The 17,500-nt window shown below is 49.9% G+C and overlaps 6 protein-coding genes across 6 annotated transcripts; 5 read left to right on the top strand and 1 right to left on the bottom strand.

Moving 5' to 3' along the window:
* Positions 1-733: 733 nt before the first annotated feature.
* PC9H_001295 (uncharacterized protein) lies at positions 734-1,672 on the top strand (the record flags this gene model as incomplete). Its single annotated transcript, XM_036770945.1, has 1 exon — positions 734-1,672. One exon carries the CDS (start codon positions 734-736, stop codon positions 1,670-1,672), a length of 939 nt encoding a protein of 312 aa, XP_036636790.1.
* A 4,534-nt stretch (positions 1,673-6,206) lies between these two features.
* PC9H_001294 (uncharacterized protein) lies at positions 6,207-6,692 on the top strand (the record flags this gene model as incomplete). The annotated part of the gene is made up of 1 exon (XM_036770944.1): positions 6,207-6,692. One exon carries the CDS (start codon positions 6,207-6,209, stop codon positions 6,690-6,692), a length of 486 nt encoding a protein of 161 aa, XP_036636789.1.
* Positions 6,693-7,712: 1,020 nt separating this feature from the next.
* Positions 7,713-8,867, top strand: PC9H_001293 (uncharacterized protein; the record flags this gene model as incomplete). The annotated part of the gene is made up of 2 exons (XM_036770943.1): positions 7,713-8,416; positions 8,459-8,867. 2 exons carry the CDS (start codon positions 7,713-7,715, stop codon positions 8,865-8,867), a joined length of 1,113 nt encoding a protein of 370 aa, XP_036636788.1.
* Positions 8,868-9,659: 792 nt separating this feature from the next.
* Positions 9,660-11,910, top strand: PC9H_001292 (uncharacterized protein; the record flags this gene model as incomplete). Its single annotated transcript, XM_036770942.1, has 10 exons — positions 9,660-9,777; positions 9,837-9,918; positions 9,969-10,123; positions 10,174-10,280; positions 10,340-10,505; positions 10,561-10,749; positions 10,837-11,225; positions 11,272-11,347; positions 11,402-11,757; positions 11,818-11,910. 10 exons carry the CDS (start codon positions 9,660-9,662, stop codon positions 11,908-11,910), a joined length of 1,731 nt encoding a protein of 576 aa, XP_036636787.1.
* Positions 11,911-12,084: 174 nt separating this feature from the next.
* Positions 12,085-13,316, top strand: PC9H_001291 (uncharacterized protein; the record flags this gene model as incomplete). Its single annotated transcript, XM_036770941.1, has 2 exons — positions 12,085-12,253; positions 12,307-13,316. The coding sequence occupies 2 exons, from the start codon at positions 12,085-12,087 to the stop codon at positions 13,314-13,316; spliced, it is 1,179 nt and encodes a 392-aa protein (XP_036636786.1).
* Positions 13,317-13,434: 118 nt separating this feature from the next.
* Positions 13,435-17,455, bottom strand: SPT16 (FACT complex subunit spt16; the record flags this gene model as incomplete). The annotated part of the gene is made up of 17 exons (XM_036770940.1): positions 13,435-13,556; positions 13,612-13,650; positions 13,701-13,996; positions 14,046-14,335; positions 14,385-14,577; positions 14,624-14,735; positions 14,794-15,100; positions 15,151-15,321; positions 15,375-15,795; positions 15,851-15,975; positions 16,028-16,192; positions 16,246-16,446; positions 16,504-16,698; positions 16,751-17,028; positions 17,080-17,164; positions 17,218-17,331; positions 17,390-17,455. The coding sequence occupies 17 exons, from the start codon at positions 17,453-17,455 to the stop codon at positions 13,435-13,437; spliced, it is 3,180 nt and encodes a 1,059-aa protein (XP_036636785.1).
* Positions 17,456-17,500: the final 45 nt, after the last annotated feature.

Here is a 17,500-nt window from a genome sequence, read left to right as displayed (position 1 = left end):
ATGTGTGCTTTTCATTGCAACCGTGAAGCTCACGCAGTCGTAACGTCGTTCAGGCTACATTTAGGTCACCACGTGATGACCCTATTTCCCTCCTTTAAATTCAGCGTGCGCTACCTTTCTTCTATTTTCACCAGGATTTACTAGTATGGCGCGCTCAAGTAAACCGCAGCTAAATGAAACATGGCATTCTATACTAGAGTATGACTCTCACATTGTTCAACAAGTAAGTCTATCCAGTTCATAGTTTAGTCACGAGGCTAATCTGCACTGTAGGCAACTCCTGCGCCTGCAATCCATCGTACCCGCGCAGTAGACGGACTTCCCGTAGAGGTCCTTGCCATGATATTTGCGTAGCTAGTCGCTTGTCCCCCTGCGAAGAGCAATACCTGCCGCTATCCCCACATCGCGTGGGTGCCAGTGATATTTGTGAACAAAGCCTGGCACCATGCTGCTATAAGTCACGGAGGACTATGGACGCACATAGTATCCGAGCCGGTGGACGCTCAAGGGGAGCAAACTTCCGATTCTGGGAGTCCCCCAGCTCGGTCGACGAAAGACTACGCGAATTGGTCTTTCAAAGGTCATCCCATATAGTTGAACTCGACATTGCCCTCAATCCAGCTGCTGATCCTGAAGGCTCTTTCCGCCTCCTCGCATCCCCAATGACTTCCCTTTGTTCACTTCGCGTTACCGATTTCGTCGAAGTCACAGTCAAGACTTCCAGCTCGGCGACATGCCAAACCTGACTTATCCTGTCCTCGATGGCTGCCTTGTCTCCTTCAATACAACCACGAACCCCACTCCCTTTGATAACCTGTGGAAGCTCGACTTGGAACACATTCACGCACTCGGGACGAAATTCCTAGCCTCGCTTGGCGTCCTGCACAAGCTTGTAGACCTCAAACTATACAGTATCGCTTTGGAGTGGGACGCCGCATGTGGTGGAATTTCAGTAACCCTCCCGCAGTTGGAGACGATGGAAGTTGACTCGTGTGAGGACGCAGGCGTGATCGAGTTGTTGAATCATCTGTGTGCACCATCGATGTCCAACTTTCATTTCCGCCGCGGCGTTGAAGACGACCGTACAGACGACCTCGCTCCTTTCCATTCATTCTTGGGCCTCTCCCCCGTGTCGCGCGATGTTGCATATGACATAGTCGCTTTGTCATTCCACGACAGAAACCGAACTAACTACGCACACAGGCTCGTGCCAGTCGCGCCTTCTGGCCCCGGCGCGCCCAAAAATAAAACTCTCATCTACGAAGATCGTTGCTTGGACGTCGACCTCCTTCGCCCAAGGCTAGAGTTCGTGCAAACCTTGGTTGTGAGATACGAAGTAGAACGAATTTGCGGATTTCACCAGTGTGCTGCACCGGAGAAGTGGCTTGCTTTGGTTGAAGACACGGTAACACTTACCACAATATCTATCGACCATGCCGACTCTCTCATCGCACTCGTTCGTTACTACACTATCGACATCACCACATTTCGCTCGCTGCAGTTCCTCATGCTCTCCTCGATCGATTTCGCTCGGAATGGGGTGGCCTTTGCCTATCTGCTGCTGTTTGTAGAAGAAAGAGCGGCTTATGGCCAGTCACTATGCGGTATTAGTTTCGAAGATACGAAATTCGCAACACAATCAGTGGAATTCCCTCAGTGCGACAATGCGTAAGCTGTCAATCCGGGTGTGCGTCGGTGAAGAGCCGGAAGTAAGGTCAGGCGACGATGTACCAATGTTGATCTGATTTGACCTCATATTCTTTGTACTATGCAATGTACCAGAAGCGAGGTAGTTGTGACCTAGTTGGGGACGGAAGTACCAAGATATTCGTTAAATCTTCGTTCCGTAGGGCCGACATGTCAATCCATGTTATTGCCAATTGGCAGTAGTATGGGTCGAACACCCTTGTCCGTATCCATCACCACGATAAGTGTGCATTCAGCAGGGAATGTCATGAGGGGACACGGTCTTCAAAAGGAGCATATGCATGCCCAATTGCAGAATAGGAAGTTCGACCACCCCTATTGTGGATACTTCCTGGAATACAGTAAGCAGAAATATATGTATACTCGCGCAAGCCTCCGATATATAAACCACATCACACACACAGACCTCGTCCCGCTCCAATACGAGCTTTCCCGCGTGCAATCTCAAGAATGCGACCGATTCTGATGTATGTCGCTGGGCATGCAAGAGGCGCAGTGTCAGCAAAGACTTGATATATCCGATGATTGGCGTTGACTGCTATTCGGAGTGAGTCGAGTCCGCCAACACTGGCGTTGAGTCTGGGACTCGAGGTGCACTGAATCCTGATCAGTGTTGTGCCGGTCTGCGACTAGTCGGTGAAGTCGATGAAGTCGCACGACTTGCAGACCATGGGCTACAGGTCGAACCGACCTTTCTCACACCCCGAACAGTCGTTACTGCCTGATACGGACAATATTCTCATGGCCGCAAAAGTACTAAATAGGAGGATAGGGGTACATCAAGCTGGACTAATATAACTACATATGCTCATGTGCTACATCAATTGGCGAGAATATCACCGACAGCATCATCAATATCAATATCTACATCACCGTCTGCATCCAGGTCAACAAGCTCATAAAGCTCCAACTCCTCATCAAGTGTGCGTGAAGCACTTCGTCGGTGAATCTCCGTCCAATGAGTAGAATGGTAATCAAATAAGTCGGAGAGCTTGATGGATATCTTCGAAGGAAATTCAAGAGTTTCATCGTCATCATCGTCATCCAACATCAACATGAAGGATGTGGCAATTTCGGTAAACTCATCAGCTACTCCATCAATGGCAGGGATAATGGGGGGGTGCAATTGTGCAGGTATCGGTGTTGGTCCTTGGGGTAATGGTGGCAGCGGTGGACCTGTATCTTGTGTTTTGCGTTCACCAAAGAAACGTTTCAGACGCTCCTTGGTGCCACCCCGTAAGTGTTCGTCTCGGATATGCATCTTGAGCTCTGCGAGTGCGGTGAGGGAATCGTTACCAAGGCGGTTGCGAAGCTTGGTCAGAGTATTGCCGAAGACACTGAACAGACGTTCACAGGATGCTGAATTCGTGCAGATTGATAGAAGATGCAAAGCGAGTTTGCTAAGTGGTGGATGGTCACCGCCAAGGGGTTTAATACCATTATAGACCTTCCGTGGGTCAAGTGGGTGGTTCTAATTCAAAGGGTAAGGTTGAAGCAAAGATAGGCAAAAGTATAATCTCACGTTGCGCTGAGCTTCATTAGAAACAACCTCAGCGTAACTCTGTAACTCCTTGTATGTGCCTTGGTTGTTGAAGAAGTCCTGTAGGTTATCGAAGAGCTGAGGAGGAGAAGTGGCAACCTGGAAGACACGGCAGTATACACGTGTGAGAAGTGAGAGTACTCCTGCAAGTGAGAGCCATTGAACAGTTTGCCGAAATGGTATGACTTTGATGAACGGGTTGAGAATAGTTGCGGCTATGAATACGTCTTGATCCGACTTGGCCCATCGCTTTTCCAAGCTATCGAGAATGGCGGTACAGGCAGTATTATTGGCGTCAGCTTCGGTTTCATTCTCTGGTGATATGAGATACGTATAGTGGACAAAGAGATCCCCGAATGTTAGAAGAGTTTGATCAAGGCGGCATGATGCAGCTTGTGCTATGTTGGCGGCACGGGCAAGAGGTTCTAAATGAGTCTTCATCCTGGTAAATAATCAGAGTAGGTCTTGGTAACAAGATAGAAACCAAGCACACATACCGAGCAAGAGACTGCCAGAAGCCTGGTGTATCAATGATGGCTACCATTTCCCTTGCCTTCGTCCGTGATGCACGGTCCCCCGTGATGAGACGTTTTTCATTTGAGCTCAGCATGGCATCGTCAGAAGTCATTGCCCGCAGTGCTGGGCCAAGCTCGAGAAGACGGCGGTATGCTAGATAATGAGCGGTCCACCTAGTCAACACGGCACGGATGACAGACAGCGCAGTTTGGCCTGCCCGGGACTGTACATCACGAAGAATCGCCAAGATATAAGTCTTGCTACGGAGCCACGCAATGAGTTCGGTGGCCATCTTTGAGAATACAGTGAATTCAGTCTCGACTTTGAAATAGTCACCGACAACGAGGTTAAGCTTCAAGTGAATTAGATCTCGCGGGATGTAATGAGAAATTGAAAGGCCTACTTGATGGGCATAACAATCAGGACAAATAAGATGAGGGTGGGACTCTGTGAGCATCTTGCGGGCTTTGCGGGCTTCACCTGATGCATCAGTAGTGAATCCCACAACTACTACCTTCCAATCGACATCAAGTATTCTGAGAACCTCTATCATATGGTCGTAAAGAAGCTGAGCCGTCTTGCGCTCATTAGAAGCATCGTGGACGCGGACCGTGTACACCTTATTTCATGGTTAGTTATTTAGAGAAATAAGAGAAATAGAAATAAACTACATACCTTGTTGCTAATGGTGACCATGAACGCAATGTAGTGGTGATTGTTGAGGCCACTCCATCCATCACATTGTGCAGTACCGTGTTCACCAGACACTTGAGCAAGGATCTCCGTTCGCATCACTGTTACGGCACGAGGAAGAAGGCGACGAGTCAAAACTTTGCGACTTGGAATGACGGCATAAGGGATAAACTCATGGCAGAGGCTCATGAACTCGGGGTTCTCCACCCATGAGAGTGGTAGACCAGCTGAAGCGGTGAGTCTAATGAGCAGACGCTCGAAGGCTATTTGCCGCGAGTCATTCCACTCGACTACTGGCATTGGTGATTGCTCTGAGAGTGACCGACGACTGCGCTTTCGAGAGATGGATGAAATCGAGTCTGACGGGGTTACGCTTGAGACAGCTGAGCCCATTGCCGATGCGGGGCGTGTGACTGAGATGTTGTCCGGCCTTAGATGGGAACGACCAGCTGCATCACTGAATTGGACGGGAAGCGGGAGCGGAGCATTACCCAGCGCCCAAGTGCCGACCTGGGGAAAAGCAATGCCTTGGCTGGTGTACCCGCTACTGCTCTACTAGATAATTAGTACCCTCGAAACAACTACAGATTAATAAACTCACCCCTGGTACCGGAACTCGTGGTTGTTGCCTGCGAGCACCCTTATTAGCAGCCAGGGCGTCACGTTGCTTCTGCTCCTCCTGTGCACTCAAGCAGACATCCACTGGTTGAAACTCGCAGTTGCGTAGATGGTTGAGTAATACGTCGCTGCGGCTGGAAAGCCATCCCCTGTTGTGGTCCCCTTGAGGTGTACTAAACACTGGATCAGGGCAGAGTTAGCGGCACGAATAATCCAATTTGAATATAAACTAACGAAGCTCGACTATTGCGGCCGTCGTACGCGACTCGATGAGTGTCGGATTATTGAGATCGGCTGCTTGCTCGGCGGCAATGCACCGTTCCAAACAAACCTTACAGAAGACCTTGGCTTTGTCCTTCGTTGCACCGGTGCCAGCATATGCGTCAGGATCGTGATGAATGAGGCGAGGGTGGTCAAGGAAGTAGGCTCGCCACCAGCCACGATTATTGGAAGCCGGAGTAGACATGTTGCCAGTTTGTTGCCAGTCGGTTGGTTTCTTTGGAAGTGGTATTTATATTGCCTTGCTGCTCATGGGAACGAAGTGGGATAACAACGTTAGTGCCGACGTTGGTGCGATATGGATGTGGTAATGGTAGTTTTTGCGAGACGGTAGGACAGAGATTGCGGCAATCCGATCATCGATTAGGCGTCAGATAATCACACGTGATCAACTCACGGTTCGTCATGGTCTGGTCGCTTGAAGGTCGGCCGGCTTGTCAGCGACTAGCCAGAAAGTCGCCGACCCGACTTTCGCCCTTGGCCGCCGACTGTCCAACACTGATCCTGATGGCATACTAAGGCGCTCGTCAACGAGCTGCTTAGCGCTGTGCCACACCTTTTACTCACACTCAACGCACGAATGCATAGGTTACCCCTCGAACTCAGGTTCCTCGTTTTCCAGGGAATGGAACGGGACTCACTTCGCAACTGTTCGTTAGCCTCAAAATCCTGGCGAGATTTCTGCCTCCCTATCCTTTTTCGGGGACTGAAACCTATCAACGTTCTCTCAATACACCAGCTAGAAGCATGCAGCAGCTTGTTGACCGATTCACCCTACCTGCGCCCTCACATCCGCAGGGTTACATTCCGCTGTACTTCATTTCCCGCTTATTTTGGCAACAAGAAACAACGTATGCTTGCAACAATCCTTTCCGAGCTTTCATGCCTCGACGAGCTCAACTGCCCTTCAATTATATCCGACACACTCTCTTCCGTACTTCCACGATTGCCCATCACGAAACTTTACCTCAAGCTGGACACATACTCTCCCCCCGACCCCCTGCCCGTCCTCGAAGCAGTCGCTGGCACGCTTCGTTCCCTGACGTTGCAGGACCTCAAGTTTAGTAACCAACTTACCTTAGACCGCTTCACTACCAAAATCGGCAGTGCGCCCATCTGTATGACTGCGCTTGAAGACCTCGCCGTAGTGTCTTGTGTCATTCCACTCGCCTCGAAGCTCATCCGGCTGCCAAAGCTGAAAACACTATATTGTGAAGGCGAGGGTGTGACCCTCGATGATGGCGTTCCATCATCGCTGAAGACCCTTGTCGTGCCAGCGGGTGCAAAATCTGTAGGCAAGTCCTATAGCCAATACCTACTTACTAGACGGAGAAACTAACTGGAAATCGATCAGGCGGTTTCGAACCACGCAGGGTGGACAATATTTGCATCCGCTGGAGGGATTCAAACATACACCCCACTGACCTCAAGCTCACTGATACCGTGCAACATGTAGTCAGCGCACTCGTCGTCCCGTCCAAGATCAAACATATTGAGATCCTGCTTTCTTGGTCCAACATCGTATTCAGGGGCAATCTTGTCAAATTGGATCGGCTTGAAGGGTATGCTCTTGACCTCCACCGGAGTGGATCACTTGAGCGGCTTACTATCACAGTTGAGTCTGATACTCTGAGCCATAAAAGCGTCTTCGAGGGGTTACCTGTTCTGAGTAGCCTCGGTTTACTCGATGTACGGATTAGACAACCCTCAGTGCTGTACCCACGCTGTACCAATTTCAGTATATGATCGGAGGGGCATTTATATTGAACCACTCCTTGCACGACAACCCGTCGTTGGTTGTGTCCTGTGTTGAAGATGGATCACACTTAACGGTTAAGCAGTTCGGGCGCTATTTCTTCTTTCCAGATATAGCCAACCCCTTTCCTTTTCGATCACATATAAAAACATTCATTTTCACTTCCGCATCCTCAGCTTCGACTATACTGTCGGAATCGCTGAGGTATGCTAATCACTTGCTACGCCTGGTTATAACGATTACTCACATATCCTTTCGATGTAGAATACGTTCCTAATCACTCACGCATTCTACAGGTTCGTAATAGGGTTTAATATATTGAGCTTCGACTATACTGTCGGAATCGCTGAGAATACGTTCCTAATCACTCACGCATTCTACATCCTGCGCCGTCCACACTACGAACTGTCCAATGGTAGTTTCCCGTTTCGAAATGCAATTTAAGGATTCAAGCTCTGGATACCATTAATTCTGCACAACACCCTGTCCTTTACTAGGCTTCTCCCAGAAATTTCATGTTGTCCCGCTGTGGTCACCGGTCAGGGGTTACACGTGACTTGTGCGCGCTCCGGCAGCTTTTGTTGAGCACCTTCACCAGTTATAATGCGCAGGTTGCCCCCCGAAATCCAGTCATTAATTATCCAGGAACTGGAAGGAAATCGGGACGTCCTTGTCAATTGCGCGTTGGTGTGCAAGTCTTGGCACAAGCTCTGTCTTCCCGTGCTTTTTCGCGAACTTATCATCGTCGTGGACGATTTACAAGCGTGCAGCAGCTTCTTGACCAGCTCCCCTCATCTGCGCCCTTATATTCGCAAAGTTACAGTTGAATGCGGTGGACCTCTCGACAATCGTGACATCCCTGAAGAATGTATCCTCAAATCACTTCTTCTCGGGTTTCCACGCCTCGACGAATTACTATGCTCCTCTATTCTCTTCGCGACACTCTCTTCCATTCTTTCACAACTATTCATCACGAAACTTTACCTCAAGGAGGACTTATACTCTCCCCGCGATCTCCTACCCGTCCTCGAAGCAGTTGCGCCCACCGTCCGCTCTTTGACATTGCAGGACTTCGATTTTAGCGATGTTACAGATTTCGGCATCAAGGAGGGCAGTGGCTCCATATTTATGCCCGTACTCGAAGAACTTGCCATCGTATCTTGTGGAAACCTTCCACTTTCTTCAAAGTTCGTCCGGATGCCGAATTTGAAGACATTATACTGTGCGGGCGAGGACGTGTCTCTTGGTGACAACATACCGTCACTGCTGAATACACTTGTCGTGGCCGACGTAAACGTTGCAGGCGAGTCCACTGCATTATATCGACCCCACAATACAGAATAACCCAGCTCAAAACGATCAGATCATTTCAAGCCATTTGTTGTTGACAATCTTTGCATCCGCTGGTGCGATACGGATAAACACGACCTCCTTGGCGCCGTCGAATATGCGGTCAACACATTCACCATCCCGTCAAAGATCAAGCATATCGAGATATTGCCTTCCTATCTCACTACCCTATTCAGCGAGCGTGCTGAGTTGGACCAGCTTGAAGCCTATGTCCTTGGTCTCCGTCGGAGCGGGTCCTTTGATCGACTTACCATTACGGTTGCGGAGGACTCCAATCTTGGCAATGAACCAATCGACGATAGGCTGCCTAACCTAAGCAACCTCGGGTTACTTGATATGCGGATTGGATGTCCCTCAGTTCTATACCCCCGCTGCACCATGACATGTGAGGATTGGGAGTGGATGTGAATGTGAGCCATTCCTCGTACTGTATAGCACTCTGAAGCGCCAACCCCACGGTTGGTTACGTCCATTTTGAGCTGGTCTTGGCTTTGTAACGGTATTCCACATATACCATAGCGTGTAACTGTGAGCATCTCTCTTTTATCAATACAATTGTGCTATTTGATGTTCAGATGCGACGTGTGGTGGACACTGCTCCTTCGTAACTCGTTGTATTGTCGTGCTTTCTTGAATGATCGGAGTTGATGGGCGCGTTATTTGATCAGGAGGACGAAAGCAAACAAACGCCGTCGATCTGGTAACTCTGTCATTTTAGGGTTCTTTGAACTTCTCTCCACAAAGACGTGCTTTATGATTCTGATTCTGATTGATAGGTCCATAATGCTCATCGATGATCATATGCTCTGTGCACATAGTTCTTCCGCCGCCGCCACAACACTCTCAAGAGGAAGATATATTTGCGTTCTCTTGTTCTCTGTCATTTCCGCAAGTTCTCCCGTGACAGACTGACAGGGCGGAGGCCAGTATTTTTTCAGCAAAGAGCGCTATGAGCCACTTTACCCGAGTCTCTTCTTATTCTTGGAAGAACAGAGTCATCGTAATGCCTAATGCAGAGCTAAATCGTCATTCTACAGAGGACTTCTGGAGACGAGACATGTGGATGTGCAGCAGATAACGACGCAGGATTACTAAGTAACCACTGAACCCACTTCTCATGAGAGCTTGAAGCTTGAGGATCCCCCATAGAAGGCGTATAAAGCTTCAGCGTCGAGTGAGGACAAGCACCAGCTTTCCGCCATGTTTTCCTCGCCAGTTATCTTCATGCAAATCGTAGCATATCTCTGCTTCGCTGGAGCCAAAATCCTGGGCTCCACCGACGATCTCCTAAATCAATACGATTTCATTATTGTCGGAGGTTAGTCTTGTATCTCTTGGCACTTTTCGTAAGCCGTAAACTGATCAGTGGTCCTGCAGGTGGTACTGCTGGGAATGTCGTAGCCAACCGCCTCTCGGCGGACCGACGTACCACAGTCTTGGTTATTGAAGCAGGCGGATCGTACGCACGCTCCCCAGTGAATTCCCGCTGTCTACTAATTCCGTTTCTAGCAATGACGTGCTCGATTTGCAAATACCGTATCTCTGGACCAGCCTGATTGGTTCCGCGTATGATTGGAATTCCACCTCGACACCACAAAGCGGCCTGGGGAACAGGAGTGTGACCCTCGCGAGGGGCATAGGCCTGGGCGGGAGCTCGTCAATAAGTATGTAATGCACTCAGAGATCAAAACTAGGCTAATCAAATAATTAATAGATGCCATGCTGTACACACTGGGGTCTGCTGACAACTACGATGCTATTGCCGAGCTGGTAAACGACGAGTCCTGGTCATGGAACCGCCTGCAGCCATTCTTTGGGAAGGTATTGCATCCCAACCTTTATTGTAGCCTGTAACCGAAATCAACAAGATTGATGTTTAGGATGTGACGCAGCCTGGTAGTCCATCCTCGCCAGCCTCGGATATGATTGAAGTCGCGCCCCCCAGGTTTTATCAACCGACAGACGACAGGATCATGCAAACCACACAGGAGAACAGCGAATTTCCTTTCAATAATAACACCAATTCAGGGAAGCAGTTAGGCTTCGGTAGGTTTTATTAAGTCCTTGTCTTAGGATGAGGGCTGATTCGTTGGTCTCTTAGGTTGGTCTAAATCGACTATTGCTCCTGATGGCACTCGATCTAGTTCTCGCACTGTCTACCTCAAGCCTGAGGTCATCAACCGGCCAAACCTCCATGTCCTGTTGAACACCCAAGCCACGCGCTTATTGCAGTTGGACAGGGCCGACAGAACAAGGTTCAATGGCGTCGAGTTTGTAGAAAGCGTTCATGGTGAGAACACGGTACCCCCACATTCCATCCCATTTCACTTAGATTCTGGGTAAATAGGTATCCCTGCCCGTGTTCAATTACTGGCAGCGAAGCGAGAAATCATACTCTCCGCAGGCGCATACGGCACGCCTCATATTTTGCTGAACTCAGGCATCGGGGACGCACGCGACCTGAATAGTGTTGGAGTCACGCCCAGGCACGAGCTTCCTTCCGTCGGACACAACCTCACTGACCATTCCCTCACAACTTTAACGTGGACTGTCAATTCGACGACCACATACGAGTCTATTCGACGCAACGAGACGTTATGGGCCACTCTCCTGGAGCAGTGGCGGCGAAACGGCACCGGCGATTTCTCGAGTTCTGGGATAGATCACGTAGCGTGTCTGAGGCTTCCGAGCACTGCAGATATTTTCAATAGCGTACAGGATCCGTCTGCGGGACCCAATACAGGGCACTTTGAGATAATCATAACGGTAGGCCTCCCCCATTTGCGCTGGTAGATTGTGCTGAATTTGTCAGAACGGCAATATTTTTGGAGGTCCAACATCCGACAACCTCATAGCTGCAACTCTCATGGTTCTAACGCCAATGTCTCGTGGGTGTCGCCAGGCTAAAGTATGCTTCATGTTCTGACAGCCGAAATGTCTAGGCGGCTTCGTTAAATTGAATTCGGCTCACCCTCTGGACAAAGCAGCGATCAATCCCTCGTATTTGTCACATCGATTTGACCAATACACGATGCGAGAAGCCATTAGGTCTACCCAGCGGTTCTTCGACTCTCCTGCATGGGAAGGATATGTTCTGTCCCGAGCCGGAGACTACGCAGCGGTGGATCTCCAGGATGACAATGAACTGGACGCCTATATCCGTGATAACGTTGTCTCTGGCCTTCACCCAGTCGGAAGCTCTTCAATGTCGCCGAGGGGAGCATCTTGGGGCGTCACGGACCCCGACCTAAAGGTCAAAGGTCTCAAGGGCCTGCGAGTTGTGGACGCCTCAGTTATCGTTGAGTGTATATCTTGATTCCTAAGGTAGATCATATATTGATAAATCTGGTTCGCACAGCCGCTGATCCCTGCAGCGCACACACAAGGCCCTACCTATATATACGCGGAACGAGCGGCAGATATCATAAAGAAAGATTGGGATACAGTGTAACGTAGGACAATTCAGTTGTATTACCATTGCCGGAGGGGTCAGTGATTATTTGTCTCCTGCGATTTGCATGAGAAAGCAGCGAGCTTTACCGCTTCCTGCGCAGGGTCGCCTCTGCGCCACCTTACCAAACAGGGCAATAAAAGGCGGGCTGTCGCCTAAATCGATTCCCAGTCCATGACTCAGCGAGTGCGCTCGGCTAAGGGAGTCGTTTCTGACTCGCGTGGGAGCGACGACGCCAAGGCAAAACGGAAGCGAATAAGTGACAAGTCCAACGCCCGTGTGGCGCCCGTGTTTCACTTCTTCTCATCAACCACCATGAGCACGAAGCACGGTTTTGTGAATGGTACGTGTGGGATTGACACAGTTCTTCAGCAACTGACCGATCGCGTCGAATAGGTTTCGTATTGCCCGGGATCCTATTCCCCGCATTGACGGCGCTTGGGGTGCGCCTCATAACCAACAGTCTGACAGTCTCAGGACTGGGTGCCGAGTTGAGCGCGCAGTGCGCACCTGGGGCCAACAGTTCCTATATTCATCCTTTCACTGGGGTCCATGGCATCGATGGCTTCATTTGTGGCCTCGTCGCGTTTTTCCACGCCGAACTTGAACCACAACTATCACCCTATCTCCTCTACTTTGCTGGTACCTCAGGGTTCCTCATGGCATTCCCTGCCATTGAAGCACACCGCAAAGGTCGCTCACTGTTCATCGCGTTCCCCATCATCGTCGGCCTACTCGGCCAAGCAATCACCATTGGTATCACCCTCACGATCTATTGGCTCGCCTTCATCTGGACAGGCGCGTCAAGCAGACGTGCAGATGCACACTCTCATATCACGAAGCCACAAGCGGAATCGATCATATTTGCCACCGCCGTAGGGTCAATGCTTCCCTCGATGGGATTGATGTTGTTCAAGGATCCGAAGGTTACGGCATATTGGCAGATCTTCCCCGTCTACGCGTCCGTTGCTGGGCTTGCGTACAGTTTCCTGCGTCCTACGCCGCGGACTACAGAGTCGGGGTATAAGCTTGTCCGACAGATGTATATGGGCATGTTCGTCTCATCAGCAATCATGCATCTCTGCATTGTTGGTCCAAAGCTCCTCGATCCCCCGGCCCTCGCGTCGTTTGTTTTCCCCTCGATAACTCCCCTTCCAACTACAGCAAGCCTCTCCGCTAAAGCTGACGATTTCCTCAAATGGGACCTCATATTCGCGTTTGGTTCATCCGTCCTTGCTACCTTATGGTTTGCTCGCGATGCTGCAGAGCTTATTGTGATTGCTTCGTGGCACTTGTTCGCTGTGCCCCTGATTGGCCCTGGCGCGTCCTGCACCGGGATCGCTCTCTGGCGAGAGGCAGCGCTCAACGATGAAGAAGTGGAACCGAATCCACGTTTCAAACAGTAGTCGTAGAATGTTATATCAACACAAGAGTATTACACTTTATGAATCTGCGGTTATTGTAATATGTGCATAAGGAAAGAGAACATGGAAGGACGAGGAAGCTAGTACGCGGTAAAGGAGCTCATCGCTTACCCTTCGGTTTACCATTTGTCTTTACCGCAGGTTTCTTTTTCTTGGGCTTGTCGTCTTCTGAATCATCAGAGTCTTTGGCTTTTCGGCCTCCCTCAACGCGTTTCGCATCCGCTGTGAAATACGTTAGTCAGTGACAGGAACCCAACTGCTGATGAAGTCTCCTCACATTTAGCTGCCTTGCGCTCTAGCTCATCCCAGTCGTCTCCTAAAGCAATGGGTTAGTCAGAGAACGCTAATACCCAGAAGCACACTGACCTTCGCTATCTGAGCCGTCGCCGAAGTCTGAAGCACTGCCATCACTGCCACTGGCATCGGAAGCTTCAAAAGCACTTTCTTCCGCGCTACTCGACTCCTCGACCAAGTCTTCCGAATCGGCTTCGAACTCTGACTCGGACGGAGAGCCTTCGGAATGCTCGCTTTCGTCACCGGCACCGCCCAAGAAACTCCAGCCACCTTGCACAAAGAAGTCGTGCGGACTCTCGTTGATTGTCTTCATAATCGGTCCCCAGTTCAAATTAACAGGGCCTTCACCCATAGCAATGTCAACCGAGCTAGAAAACACCTCAATACAAAGAACCAAGGAGGGATAGAGAAGCTTACTCTAGCCAGTTCTTTACGTCATCGAGCTGCGAACTTTGTATCGAGTTGATGTGTAGTGGTGGCTTCGTGAAATCCTTGAAGATTAAGACAAGATCAAACTGCTTGAGACCGTATTGCACACGCTCCAGGGATGCGACTTCGATCTCGCTGAGGGTCATCACGAGGAATGGTGGATCAGTAAGGTGCACTAGGCACTCTGTCGTAGGTTGAAGTCGGACGCTGGATCGGAACGGTACACCTTCGAAGGACAGTTCTCTGAAAGGAATATCTACTTCGAGAGGGTCGCCAGTCTTCGTTTACACATTAGTTAATGTCTTTATTTTCAAGTAGGAGACGTACGGATGCTGATGCAGCCTCTGAGATTTTTTCGGCGAATGACTTGAATTCTTTGTTCAAAACGTGCCTCCGTCGCAGTTCTTGCTGTTCCATCTCAATTTCGTCCTCGTCACCGTATCGGACTTTGCGCTTCCGGTTACCAGTCTCATCGAATTGTACGTCAGACGCTTCACGAATGAATTGGACATCCTTTGGACTAGTTCAGGTTCATATAAAGTTGATACAATGAACGACGTACAAACGACTTCTTCTTTCCGATGATGATTGGGGACTTGAGATGCATATGTACGACGACAATAAGCTCCTTGTCGCATGGTTGGAAGAACAGGTGTTTGATGTTGGTGAAGAGGACATCTATACAGCGGTAGGGGATAAGAAGGAAATCGCGACGGCATGCCCAATAGAGACCTACCAATCTTTTGGCCAAGTGGTGAATGGTAACGGATACCGTTGGAATGGATCTCAACTTCTCCGGGAATGCGCTTGCCGTCGGGCGCTGGTCTAACAAACACTTCAGGCAGCTTGGCCGGTCTGCGACCCTTTAGCTCGACTAGATTAGCCTGTTCAACCACATCTGCCAACTCCTTCTTCTGCTGCTCGCGCTTGTTGGCCTCCTTCTTAAGTTCTGTAATCTGCTTGGAGATATTATCGAAGCGGTGACCGTCGGGAGAGCGATACGAGATCGACCGAACGAAGGTAGCGTCAGGATTTTCGAACGGCTGATTGACATTGTCAGCGGGAGATCGTGATCAGACGCTTCATCACATACCGTGTCTTCCTTCTTCCCGGCGAGTTGACCCGGGGTTTGGAAGTTAATGCGAAGGTAGGTATAGTCGCCTTCGTCGTTCTTGCTAACGTTTTTGATGGTATTGATATGGAAAGGTACGGCGAAGCCATGAATGGGGAGGATCACTGTCTGGGCTTTCCTGTCCACGGTGATCTGACAACGGCGTAAACGGCGGTTCACAATCAGGAGATTTTGATACAGCGTACCCTTAAACGGTCCACGTCAGGTGGCAGAGCACCTTCACCCTTGTAACTCTGGAATTTTTTCCACCCTTTGCCCTCCTTGCCACTGGCCCCTCCTCCGCCCTCTGAGTACTTCTCCAAGCCCTGGGCCTGAAGTTGTCCGTGTAATTCCTGCTGATGTTCAGCCAGCTTCGCCGACACCGTTACATGGGCCTCATCGTTACGGCGGTTGTTCCGAAGAACTTTACCAGCGACCGTCTTCTTCGGCGGCGATCCATTCTTTCGCGACACAGCGGGGGCCTTTTTCTCTGGCTTTTTTGGCTTTTCGTCAGCGCTTTCGGGGTTCAAGAAGAACATTGTGTCCTTTGTCGATTTGACCCCCTCAGTTAGAAGAGAAGCTTTCTCCGCTTCGATCTTGATGGTGTCTCCCAGTTGTATGGCGTACCTAGAGGGGAAGGGGTAAACAAGAGCGTCCTCGTTTCCCTCTTATAAGAACGTACTTCTGCCCACTCTCGCTGACAAGGTCCGAAAACCCAAGGCCTAGGTTGAAGATCATGTTCGTTTTGAGCTTTCGAGTGTTCTTGGGGGATAGCAGATACGTCGAGTCACGCAATTCCACACCCATCTATCGTTCTGCACCGTTAAGAGTGATACACTTGCGACATCATCTGACTCACCCCAAACCCAATGTTCTTAACGAATTTCTTTTCAAGTTCAGGCTTCTTGGCCTTGATAAAATCGACCGCATGCTGGTAGACGTCGCGAGCGACAACGCCATCTTTCATAAAGCCGAGCAGCTCAGTTTGGAGGGACAGTAGCAAGTTGTATTGCACCTCTTGTTCCTAGGACGCATCGGATCAGAAGGGTAGTGAGCAAGCGTGACTCCAAAACTGACTGGTGTAGGGTCCACAATAAAGGTCCGACCAAGATTTGTGCAATAACTCTTGTACCGAAGACCTAAAGATACCAAAAAAACACCCTTGTGTGCAATGTGGTCTTCGGAAGACTGGGTTGAAGTTTTGAGGTCGTATCCACCTTTAGTGGCCTGCGATTGAATGATGGGAGGGTAGCAAAACTCGACCGACTGCCAGTCAATCTATAGAGAATGCACATCACTTCATCAAGCCTCCCAAATATAGCGTAGTATACGCACGTTCCTCGCATTCTTTGCCTTATCCCAAATTCTCATATCTGGACCTTTCTGTTCATCACCAAGCCGACCTTCTATCTGGAGAGCGAAACTCTCGTGGGTGATTTTCGTCTCCTTATCCAGGATCATCTCGAGCTTCAGCGCCACATGATGTTTGAGCAACGTCGATGTTAATACGCCAGCGACTTCCGTTGCTTTCTGCGTACAAGCTAAGAGGGATGAACAGACAGCTAGTGGTAGATGCACGTACGAGTTCTTCCTCGTCCTTCTGGGACATAAAAGTGGATATCGCTTGGAAGATCTCTACCAGCTCTGGCTTCTCCGTGGCCTCGGCCAAACGTTTGTCCCATTCCCCAACTAGCTTTCCAGTGTGCGTTTCCTTAAGTAACGAGCCGACGCGCTTTTGAGATGTGTAAAGGTCGACGAATTTGGGGAGGGCATCAGAGGGGGGTTCCTTCGGTTTCGCTTGGGCAAGGATTTCTACGGGCACCACGCTGCCTTGGGCTTGTATTTGCGCAAGAATCCTTGCTTTATTATTGTCAGCTCGACCCGACCTAGGTGTGAAGGCTTATACAACACCTTTTGAAGCTGAGCACAGTATGCAGACCTTGTCTTTGAGGAACAGGATCAAAGTTGATGGAAACTCGTATCCAAGGAGCCATTGCTGCCATAAGTCTTGGTTGAGCGCGTACAATGAGACTCATGTAGTGTGCCGACCTGTAAACACGTTCCCTTTCTCATTGGCTCATCTTCCCCTGCAGGATCGCCCGCGACTATGAGAAGGGCGTCGACATTGGCCAAACCAGCGTAGTCTTCATTTTCATTCGCGCTCTGGGGGGATCCAAGGATGAGTTTGGTGCAGGGAAAGTATGTAAACTGGGTGGCGCACATTCCAGCAGTCGTAGATTCGCTTCAAACGGGCGTTGAAGGAGGCTTTGTTGAGCTCGACTTGCATGATCAACGACCGGGAGCGTACAAGCTGTGGTGGACGTTCCAGTCG

The sequence above is a fragment of the Pleurotus ostreatus genome, assembly GCF_014466165.1.
Source record: "Pleurotus ostreatus strain PC9 chromosome Unknown scaffold_1, whole genome shotgun sequence".
Classification (NCBI taxonomy): domain Eukaryota; kingdom Fungi; phylum Basidiomycota; class Agaricomycetes; order Agaricales; family Pleurotaceae; genus Pleurotus; species Pleurotus ostreatus.
The sequence above is the reverse complement of the archived record's forward strand: the minus strand, read 5'-3'. Positions and strand labels throughout refer to the sequence as shown.